Source organism: Chrysochloris asiatica, unplaced genomic scaffold, assembly GCF_000296735.1.
Source record: "Chrysochloris asiatica unplaced genomic scaffold, ChrAsi1.0 scaffold00442, whole genome shotgun sequence".
In the NCBI taxonomy this organism is placed as follows: Eukaryota; Metazoa; Chordata; class Mammalia; order Afrosoricida; family Chrysochloridae; genus Chrysochloris; species Chrysochloris asiatica.
The window spans coordinates 861,577-872,942 of NW_006408960.1; the positions used below are offsets into that span (position 1 = coordinate 861,577).

Consider the following 11,366-nt stretch of genomic DNA (forward strand, 5'->3'; position numbering starts at 1 on the left):
TAGATAAAGTGGGAGAAAAATGTGAAATAAAACTCAAAATCATGAGAAAAACAAAAAGACCAGGTTTACTGGCCAGATAAGCTGGTGTGTTCCCTCAGCCTTTGGCCCTTAGTCACCCACCAAGTCTGGAACTGAACTCACTCTTGTGTCTCAATTTCCCATCAAACACTAGACAGGTCTTTGAGGGGAACCACAACACTAGGGAGGTAAACACTTCTTTGAACAATCAACCATTTGAGATCAAAGGGGCAGCATTTGCGCAGGGACAGAGGCCAGAAGGGTTAGGAAAGAAGGAGAAATGGAAACAGAAAACACAGGGAGGAAATGGGAGAAGAGATGGCAGTTATGAGTGAAACACAATATATACGGATTGCTGAACGTAAAACTGATGATCTGCTCTATAAACTGTCCCCTAATTTATAATAAAAAGTTAACTTAAAAAAAGAAAAGAAAGAAGCAAATGCATGAGTCATAGAACGATCAGTTTTGAAGAAAACTAAATCCTGGTGTGGTGCTGTAGGATAAGCACTGGACCACAGGCTTAAATGCAAGGTTGGCAGTTCAAACTCACCAGCTGCTCCTCAGAAACCCTATACAGGGTCATTGTGAGTCGGAATCCACTCAATGTCTCTTAACAACAACAACAAGGCAAAGTAAAGGGGTAGAGAAGTGGTAAGGGATGTTGTTTAAGGAGGGATAAGGGAAAGCATGTTGTTAAATGTTGTCGAGTTGGCTTCACCCGTATAGGGTTTCCAAGGAGCAGCTGGTGGACTTGAGGTCCAGTGCATTATCCTGCAGTACCATACCAGGACTCCAGGGAAATCATAGCAACATGTAATCTGCATGGAGGGGTGGGTGGTGGTTATGCATGAGGTATATCAGCTGGCAATCAAACCTTGGTCTCCCACATGGAAGGCAAGAATTCTACCAATGTCTCACTAACATTTGTATAACAAGGGTCATTTAAGAAATTAGGTTCTGTCACTTTCACGCTCCAATACACAAAGTCTCTAAAACCTCTCCATCAAATATCTAAGAAACAAGTTGGTCCTGGGAAGATTCCTGCTACCCATCTCCCCAGGTGTTCATTTGGTCCATCTTCCATGGGGTGCTGAAAAGCCAGGATTCCTGGTCAAATGCATTGGGGCTGATCTTTTAGGAGACTTTGGACTTGGAATCAAGACCACCTTGTCTGTTTCCACAGAGTTCTTACTGTCAAGGTGTACAGTGTGCTTGCTTCTCCAAAGATGACAAATATGTGTATGCAGGCTTGAAGGATCGCTCCATAATTGTCTGGAGTGTGCTGGATGGTGAGTCATTTAATTTTATTGTTGTAAAAATATAGGTAACGCATTTGCCAATTCATTGTTTGCCAATTTAATAACATCGTTTACATTAATCATGCTGTATGAACATCACCCCTAATTGTTGCCAAATTTCTCATCACCATAAACAGAAACTCACTACTTTCTAAACAGTGGCTCCCCTGATCTCCTCCCCCTCCACTCTGGTTGTTGTTGTTGTTGTTACGTGCCGTGGATTCGTTCCGACTCATAGCGACCCTGTACAGGGTTTCCGAGGCTGTAAATCTTTACTGGAGCAGAAAGCCTCATCTTTCTCCCACAGAACAGCTGGTAGTTTCGAACTGCTGACCTTGCGGTTCACAGGCCTGATTCATAACCACTACACTACCAGAGCTCATTCTCCCCTCTGGTAACCACTAATAAACTTTGGTCTCCATAAATTTACCTGTTCTTGTTATTTCATGTAGATGAGATTATACTAGATGTGTCCTTTGGTGATTGAGTTATTTTACTCAGCATAATGTTTTCAAAGTTAATACATGTTATGGCATTCATCAGGGCTTCATTTCTTTATGATTTAGTAGTATTCCATTGTATGTTGGCTTAGGCTATTGTCTGTATAGACCACATTTTGTTTATCCATTCATCTGTTGCTTTCACTGGTTTCCTCCTCTTGGCTATTGTGAAAAGTGCTACCATGAACACCAGTGTGCAGATTTTTCTTTGTGTCCCTGCCTCCATTATTTCTGGATATATAGACCTAGGAATGGGATTGCTGGGTTACATGGTAATTTTATGTTGAACTTTTTGAAGAACTCCAATCTGTTTTCCACAGCAGCGGCACCATTTTGCTTTCCCACCAACAATGGATAAGTGTTCCAATTTCTCCACATCCTTGGCAAAGCATTTGTTGTTTCTTAGTTTTTGTTTTGTTTTTAAATCTTAGCCATTTTAGTGGTAGTGAAGTGGTATCTCATTGTGATTTTGTGGTGCTGTGGGTTAATGCGCTGGTCTGCAAAGTTGGTTTGAACCACAAGGTCGGTGGTTCGAGCTCACCAGCTGCTCCTTGGAAACCCTATACTGGGTTGCTATGAATAAGAACCGACTTGAAAACACTTAACGACAACAGTGGCTAATAAGGAGATCTGGTACTGCAGACGGTTAAGTAGTGAATTGCTAACCACAAGGTCAGCGGTTCAAACCCACCATCTCCATGGAAGCAAGATGAGACTAGGATGTAGACTTCTAACCTCCTAAATGGTAAGAAAATAAATTTCTGTTTGTTAAAGACATTCCTTTGTAATATTTGTGTTATAGCAGCACAAGAGAATGAAGACTTGGCCTAAAGTAAAAGGACTCACCAAATGGCTAACAAGCACATGAAATAGCCTGTAAGTGGAGTTTGCCCCATAAAGATGTGCAGTCTTGGAAACCCTAAGAAAGTTCTACGCTGTCCTATAGTGTTGGTATGAGTCAGAATCGACTTAATGGCAGTGGAAATGGCTAATCATCCCTGGGTAGTGCTTAACAATTTGCCAAAATGTTGGTGATTCAAACTTACTCAGGGTATCTCAGAAGACAGACTTGCTGATTTCCTTTTGAAAACCACCCATTGAAAACCCTGTTGTTGTTGTTGTTGTGTGCTGTGAAGTCAGTTCCGACTCATAGCGACCCTGTACGGGGTTTCTGAGGCTGTAAATCTTTACGGGAGCAGAAAGCCTCATCTTTCTCCTGCGGAACAGCTGGTAGTTTCAAACTGCTGACCTTGCGGTTCGCAGCCCTATTCGTAACCACTACGCTCGCTACCAGAGCTCCTTGTAGATCATATAATTCTACTCCATACATGTGGGGTCGCTGCACATTGAAATCAACAAAATGGACAATGATGTGGATCATCTTTTCTTGCACTCGTAGGCTATTTCATGTACTTGTTGGCCATTTGGTGAGCCCTTTTGCTTTAGGGCATGTCTTCGTTCTCTCTTGCTGCTATAGCAGAAAAATCACACATGAATGTCTTTAACAAACAGAAATTTATTTTCTTACAGGTTAGGAGGATAGAAGTCTACATCCAAGGCACCAGCTCTAGGAAAAGGCTTTCTCTCTTTGGGAGAAGGTGCTTGTCATCTCTCGCCTTTTGTTTCCTGATTCCTTGGAGATCTTCATGTAGCTTGGCATCTATCTTTCCTCATCTCTGCTTGTTTGTTTAATCTCTCATATTTTAGTAGAGATTGACTCAAGATACAGTCCATACTAAATTGTCCTCATTAACATAACAAAGACAACTCATTTCCAAATGGGACTATAACCACAGTAATACCCATTCACTGCCATCTGGTTGATTCAAACTCATAGCAACCCTGTATATGGTTTCCAAAGTTATAAATCTTTACAGAAGCCAAAGCCTCATCTTTCTCCTTTAGGGTGGCTGGCAGATTTGAACTGCCAACCTTGCAGTTAGCAATCCAGTGTTTATCCTATAGCATTGCCAGGGGTCTTTAACCACAAGCATAGAGATTGGGATTTACAACCTATAATCTAGTACATTGAAGTCCTGGTGTGGGGCTGTATGTACCATAAGCACTCGACCTCAAGGTCAGTTTGAACTGCAAACTGGCAGTTCAAACTCACCAACCGCTCCTGGGAAACCCTATACAGAGTCACTATGGGTCAGAACAAACTCAATAGCACTTAACAAAACAACGATCCAGTACATTTTAGTAAATATGCATAGTAAAAAGTCATATTGTTGCTGTTAAGTGTCATCCTGTCATTTCTAACTCATAGTGACCCTGTATAGGTTTCCGAAGAGAAACTGGTAGTTGTGAGCTACCAACTTTGTGGTTAGCAGTCCAGTGCTTATTCAGTGCCACACCAGCAAAAAGTCATGGTGATGGTTGTGTGCTGTGGAGTCAGTTCCTACTCATAGCAACCCTGTTATAGAGTTTCCGAGGCTGTAAATCTTTATGGGAGCAGGAGTCTCATCTTTCTTCCAAAGAACAGCTGGTAGTTTCGAACTGCTGACCTTGTGGTTGGAAGTCCGACTTGTAACCACTATACTGCCAGAGCTCAGAAAAAGGAGAGCTGAGAATTGTGACCTTAAAAGCCCATCCTTGGCAGGTTCACAATATCTCTTCCTACTTCTCCCCCAATGATAAAAATATGTATTGGGCTCACTTTGGGCCAACTCTACACTAAAGATGTGACATGCATAATGTCTTTAAATCCTCAAAATTCCCATTTAAAGATAGGCTCCGATTTCATTGCCATTTTACATGTCTATGAAATAGGGCTCAAGGAGATTTATTGCCATGCTCAGTTTAGCAAAGGGAGTAACAGGGATTTGACTTCATGCAACCAATGCCAGAATGTGTGGGACTGAACCTCTGCTCTATGATTTCCTCATTGTGTCCCTCCCTCTGCCCCCACAGGCACTCTGCTAGCTGTCCAATTTGTTCATGCTGTGGTAAACAAAATCATCCCAACCTCGAATGGTTTTATTGCTCCAACCAGACATGGCTATCTCATCCGTGAGCGTTTCCAATGTCCTTCATCCAGAATCTCGCAACAGGACCCGCTCAAGAACTTCAAGAAGGCAGTGTGGCTGGTCAAATCCAGGCAGAGAGAAGAGCTGGCTAACGCAGCAGGTGCAGCCCAGGACTCAGAAAGTGCTGAGGAAAATGAATCCAAACCTAACAAACGTTCACAAGTCTGTCTAATATTGTAGAACTGCCCCCCCCATGGGGGAATGGAGCGCCAGTGAGTAAGCTGAATGTATCCCAATCTCACTGAAGCAAAGGGAATGTATTTGTTGATGTATATCTGAACCCAAGGCCTCAGATTATGTCACCCAGACCTCACCTGTCCCCATATTTTCATTACTCTTTCCTCCTTGTTGACTCCATTCTCAGACCTGTCATCTCATAAGCAATGCAGTGGCCAACATGCCATCTCTAAGTTCAGTGGAAATAAGAGCTTCCCTTTCCCAAGAGCTCTAACCAAACTCATGGCCCTGACTCTGTTGTCTCCCATTGGCTTATATGCCCATCTCTAAACCAATCAATGCCTCTTCTCTACAAGAATGTAGCACTCTAGCTACCTGGGCAGATCCAATGAACACCACTGGGGCTGAGATTGGAATCAATACCACCTAATCATGTGGACTGAAAATGGTAAGGTGTTCCCCATAGGAAAACTGGGGTGCTGGTACCATACAAAGTGAAGATGGATTCAAGGCAGACCAAAACCAGATGTGGACCACAAAACTTGATAAGCACCAGGTTCTGCCATTCGACACTCATTACAGCTCATACATTAGAGAAGGCAGGAGTTTCTGTCTCCATTTTACAGTCGAGGAAACCGAGTCATCAGGAGTAGTTGTGATTTTCTTAAGATCACACTATGAGCCCTAAGAAATGTGAATAGGAAATCTCTGTCCCAGTTCTTGCTGGATGCCCTCACTTCAATTTTTGTCTCAGAAGCACAGCCACCCTTTTTGTGGGTGGCAGATGCAAACACTTAGGTGCCAGTAAATAATCTGGATAATTGGATCCCAGATAAAAAGTTAGGAGTGATGGAGCCTTGGGGATGTGGGGAACTTATGTGGACAGGGATGGCCACAACCCAGCTTCAGCCCAGGTTCCTGTGGGGAGAACAGATCACTGTAGCCAGCTAACCCTATTGTCTTAATCAAATCTGGAAGTCCAGATTTTCATGTGAGATGTTCCCATTTTTAAAAGTTGGTGATTTGCTCAGATTTACATCTTCAGGTACATTGGACCTATGTATTTCTAGGTCATGATTCAACCTCAAGACCCAAGATGGAAAAAGTGCTGTTCATGTAGTCCTACTCCCAAAACTTTAGAACGAAGATGTTTTCTATCTTTAAAACTGGAGGCTATTGGAAGCAGATGGAAAGGGCTTCTGTGTCTTTCTGCATTGCTTTTGAACATCCTGCCTCTTGCAAATCCAACCATCAATCAAACTTTTTCCATTCCTCTTAAATGGTTCTTCCTTCCTTGCCCACAGCCTTCTAGAGCCCAACTTGCTTCAGGGGACTTCTGTTCTAACAATAAAAAAAGTCCTAACCTTCAAGGTGCTATTTGCTCTCCCCACTTCCTTTGGATTCCAGACAGTTTCAGAAAATCACAGTAGGCAGTACCCTACTGATGATTTTGTTAAGTAGTTTTCCAAACCAGGGCTCTAAGAAATGCTTTGGCAGTTGCGTAAATGTTAACTCCAGATTCCATTTAAAATATATATATATTTTAAAACTGTGATTGTAAGCTGCAGGCTCAGATGCATTGAGCAGCAGCTTTTAATGTGCTGGAGCATGATTTGCATAGCTTAGGTTACACGGGGAATCCTTGAAAATAATTGCTTCTCTCTGCCACCACTTCTCTGTGAATCAAGGGCTTACCCAACACAGAAGAAAGTGAATGCTGTAACAGACTAAGAATTCATTGACAATTTCTGCCTGAAAGTATGTGTGTGTCCACCAAAGGGGTCTCAGTGAGAATCAGCTGCTTTGTATGTAAATAGTAATTTGAACATAGGAAAGACATTTTTACTAATAAAAGGCTACACGGAATTGTTGCATGTTTTTTTATTTCTTCAGGTATCATTTTTATTTCTTCCTTGGTGTTGTGTAGGTGCTATCAAGTCCGTTCCAAGTCATAGCAACCCTACACACAACAGAAGGAAACACTGCCGGGTCCTGAGTCACCCTCACAATTCTTACGTTTCAGTCCAACTCTGCTGCCACTGTGTCAACCCATCTCCTTGGGGGGCCTTCCTCTGTTTCTACTGATTTCTCCACTTTATCCTTCACTTTATCAAGCACAATGTCCTTCTTTTTTTTACTGTGGCAAAAATATACATAACAAAACATTCCCTGTCTCAACAATTTATACATATATTACCCAGTGATACGAATTACATTCTTCAAATTGTGCGACCAGGCTCATTATACTTTTCCAAATCATCCCACCATAAACATATACTCAGTGGCCCCTAAGCAAAACCCTTACCTTCTTTAAATAGAAAATTTTCCCATTTAGATGGAAATACCCACCATACCATGGAGCCTTCCTCTGTAACAACCAATCAGCCATTATCTTATCTAGTGGTCTTACCTCTTAGCTCTTTCTCTCCACTAGGTCTAAGTCTGCTACATTGGGGAATTAACTGCAGAGAACATTCAAAACATCCGATTGAAAAATCATCAAAACTTAAAGAAATTGAAGCATGAGTTTTATTCCAAGCAGTCATTCTTTATACATGCTGGGAGATAATTTTGTTTCTGAGAGCAAATGGCTCACAGTAGGCCAGTTACAATTGTTAAAAAGAAACCTTTGAATTAGCTCAAAGCAGTAACACAACGTTTTATTATTTATTTACTGACTCAAAACAACAGATGTATTCTCTCACAGTTATGGACGTCAGACATCAGGGTGTCAACCATGTTGATTTCTTCTGAAGGCTCTGGGGAAGAAACTGTTCATTCTTTCCCACTAGTGTCTGGTATTGCTGGCAGGCCTTGGAATACGTTGGCTTAAAGACACATCATTCCAACCTCTGCTTTCATCTTCACAGGACAGCCTCCTTGTGTTCTTCTTTTTCTTTTTATTCCCCTAGGCTTTTTATTATAAATTGGATGAGGATTTACAGTGCAGATCATCAGTTTTGCACTTAACAATTCATACACTTTTTGTTTCATCTGATTGATTATTATCTGCTCAGTGGGACATTGCTTATCCCACTTCCTGTTTCCATTTCTCCTTCCTTCCTAATCTTTCTGAACTTTGTCCTTGGGTAAATGCTGCCCTTTTCTCAAATGGTTGATTATTCTAAGGTGTTACAGTGTGTGAAGTGCAATCAGTGACATGAAACTAGGTGTATGGTTACATCTAAGAAGTCTCAAATCTCCTGCACAAAACCATTTTAAAGTGTTGAAAAGATGTCAGCTTGAGGACTAAGGTGCACTTGACCCAAGCCATGGTATTTTCAATAACCTCATATGCATGTGAAAGCTGGACAGTGAATAAGGAAGACCGTAGAAGAATTGATGCATTTGAGTTATGGTGTTAGAGGAGAATATTGAAAGTGCCATGAGCTTCCAAAAGAATCAATAGATCCGTGTTGGAAGAAGTGCAGCCAGAGTGCTCCTTGGAGGCCAGCATGGCCAAACTTCATCTTTCATACTTCGGACATATTGTCAGGAGGGACCAGTCGCTGGAGAAGGATATCATGTTTGGTAAGGTGAAGGGTCAGAGAAAAAGAGAAAGACCCCCAGCGAGATAGATTGGCCAAGTGGCAGCATCAATGGACTCAAGCATGGCAACAGCAGTGAGGTTGTCCCAGGATCGGGCAGTGTTTCGTTCCACTGTGCATACGGTCGCTATGAGTTGGTACCGACTCGATGGCACCTAACAACAACAACAACAAGAAGTCTTCATAACTTTGCCCCATCTGCTCCATCACATTCATGGATTTGTTTGTAGCAAAGGTAGATGATGGAGGTAGTTATGTGCCCTGGAGTCAGTTCCAACTCATAACAACCCTGTATAGGGTTTCCAAGGCTGGAAGTCTTTATGGGAGCAAAAAGCCTCATCTTTCTCTTGCAGAGTGACTGTTAGATTCAAAAGGCTGACCTTGCAGTTAACAACCCAATGTGTAACCCATTACACTACCAGGACTCCTTACAAAGATAAATAGCCATATGCAAATATCTTGCGTCCAACCTATATATATTTGTGGGTACACTCCCACATTTGTTCAGCCTGCATCTACTGTGTTGTTGTGAAGTGCCATCGAGTCATCTATCCTAGATTACTGTTATTGCAGGATTGTGTGTATAGCAGTATTTACCTCTGTTACCTTTAACTCTTGCACTCTCCCCCATGTCTTCTCCTGCCTCTAGCACTTTTCCCCCACCCTCTTATTTTTGGTTGCCTTCCCCTTAATTGGTTAAAACAATCTATTCTATCTTGAAATCTACTTGACTTCCTTCCCATTTGGAAGCTCTGTAAATACACTATTCCTTCTCTTTACTTTGTAATTATCATTACAAATTGATACCTCTGGTTCCTCATTTTCAGGCTTGTAGGTTTGTATTACCTTGAATACTTCTATATTTGGACTCTTGGTGTGGTGTTACTGGGCTGCAAAGTTGGTTTGATCTGCAAGGTCAGTGGTTCAAGCTCACTAGCTGCTCCTTGAAAACCCTAGACAGGGTTGCTATGAGTTGGAACTGACTCTATGGCACTTAACAATAACAATATATCTGGGTTGATTTCTGGGTGGTGTTGTCATGTTTGGTAATCCCACATCTGCTATTGTTGGTTCTCTGTCCAAAGAATTGGTTCTCTGTCCAAAGAACTACCTTTAGTGTTTTTTGTAAAGTTGGTTTAGTTTTTACAAACTAATTTCTGTTTATCTGGAAATGTCCTGATTTCACCATCATATTTGAGGGACAATTTTGCTGGGTATATACGAGCCTTGGTTGGCAATTTTTTTCTTTCAGAATTTTATAGATGTCATTGCATTGCCTTCTTGCCTGCATGGTTTTTGCTAAGAAATCAAAGTTCAGTCTTATTGGTTCTCCTGAGTCAGTAACTTTTTGGTTTTCCTGAGCTGTTTTCAGGACTCTACTTGTCTTTGGTTATTGAAAGTTTAATTATAACATGTCTTGGTGATTTTCTTTTGGGATCTATCCTGTTTGGGGTTCATTTAGCTTCTTGAATGCATAGCTTCTCATCTTTCATGATGTTAGGGATGTTTTCTTACAACTTTTTGACAATTTCTCTCTTTTTTTTTTTCTTTCTATTCTGGAATTCTGATCAAATGTAAGTTATTCCTCTTGATGGTGGTCATATCATTCTTAGTTTTTTTTTCAGATTTTTTCATTCTTTCTTCTGGTTATTCCTCTAGAAGATTAGTATAGAGAGATTTTTCTTTAAGCTCATTAATTTGGCCTTCCATTGATTCAATTCTGCTCCTTTGCCTTTTCAATGTATTATCTATTTCTGAAATCCTAGTTTTAATCTTTTGTCTTTCTATTTGCTGTTTCTGTATGGTCTCTAGTTTTTCATTTATTTTGTCAGTTTGTTCATCTAGTTTTTTCTTGAACTCTTCTTAAGTTTTACCTATGTTTTCCTTGAGTTTATCCTCAGGTTTGTCTATCTTTCTCTCAATCTGTTGAAAGTATCTAACTATCATTTTTTTAGAATTCCTTACCAGGTAGTTTCAATATCATTTCTTCCTTAGAAACATTTTCAGGCTATCTTTTCGTCACTTATTTGAGCCACTTCTGTCTTGGTTCCTCATGTGAACTAAAACTGTCCATTGTCTCCAAGACATTGTAATGTTGTTGTGTTTGTATTTAATTGATGATTGCATGTTGGTATGTTCTTAGGCATCACCACCTCTCTTGTGGTGAGTGTGAGGGAACAGAAATGTATGCACAATTCTCTATTCAGTATTTGTGCCGTGCGGGCTCAGGGTGGGTTTGGCTGGTGTAGTCTGTTGTCGGTTGTTGATCTGATTATACGGGAATGGATAGTAGCTCTCAGCCAGTGGGTAGGGCGACAGAAAGGTATGAGTATGGTGGGACTGTATGGGTTCAGTTGCTGTCTCCTGTTTGGTGGGATAAGAAAAAATAAGAGAAACAACAAAAACAAAACAAACAACAGCAAATAATAATAATAATATAAAGAAAGGGGGAAAACAGCAGCAGCAAAAACAAATTAATACTAAAAGTAGCGGGGGAGGAAAATAAAAGTAAGGGAGGAAAGACAGTAAACAAAACTAGGGAGGGAGGAAAAGAGAAAAAGCAAATCATAAAGAAAAAACTCAAGAGAGGAAGAAAGAAAAGGGGAGGGGACAAAAGAGAAAAGACACAGAAGAAAAAAGGAAAGCAGAGAAAGAAAGGATAAAATAAAGGGAAGGGAGAGGAAAGAAAACTAGGGCAGGCAGGGACAGAACCCAGAGAGGACCAGACTGTGGTGAGCAACCTATCCGGTATGTGGTGGGCAAGGCACACTCTGACAGCCAAGGAGCATACAA

General features: G+C 41.1%; 1 protein-coding gene across 1 annotated transcript in view; it reads left to right on the forward strand.

Annotated features, from left to right (window-relative positions):
- NWD1 (NACHT and WD repeat domain containing 1) overlaps positions 1-5,028 on the forward strand; it is a 98,426-nt gene extending 93,398 nt beyond the window's left edge. Inside the window, exons 17-18 of the mRNA XM_006877115.1 lie at positions 1,205-1,310; positions 4,733-5,028. Coding sequence (XP_006877177.1) covers positions 1,205-1,310; positions 4,733-5,028 — 402 coding nt within the window. The remainder of the gene's footprint in view (positions 1-1,204; positions 1,311-4,732) is intronic.
- The last annotated feature ends 6,338 nt before the right edge of the window (positions 5,029-11,366 follow it).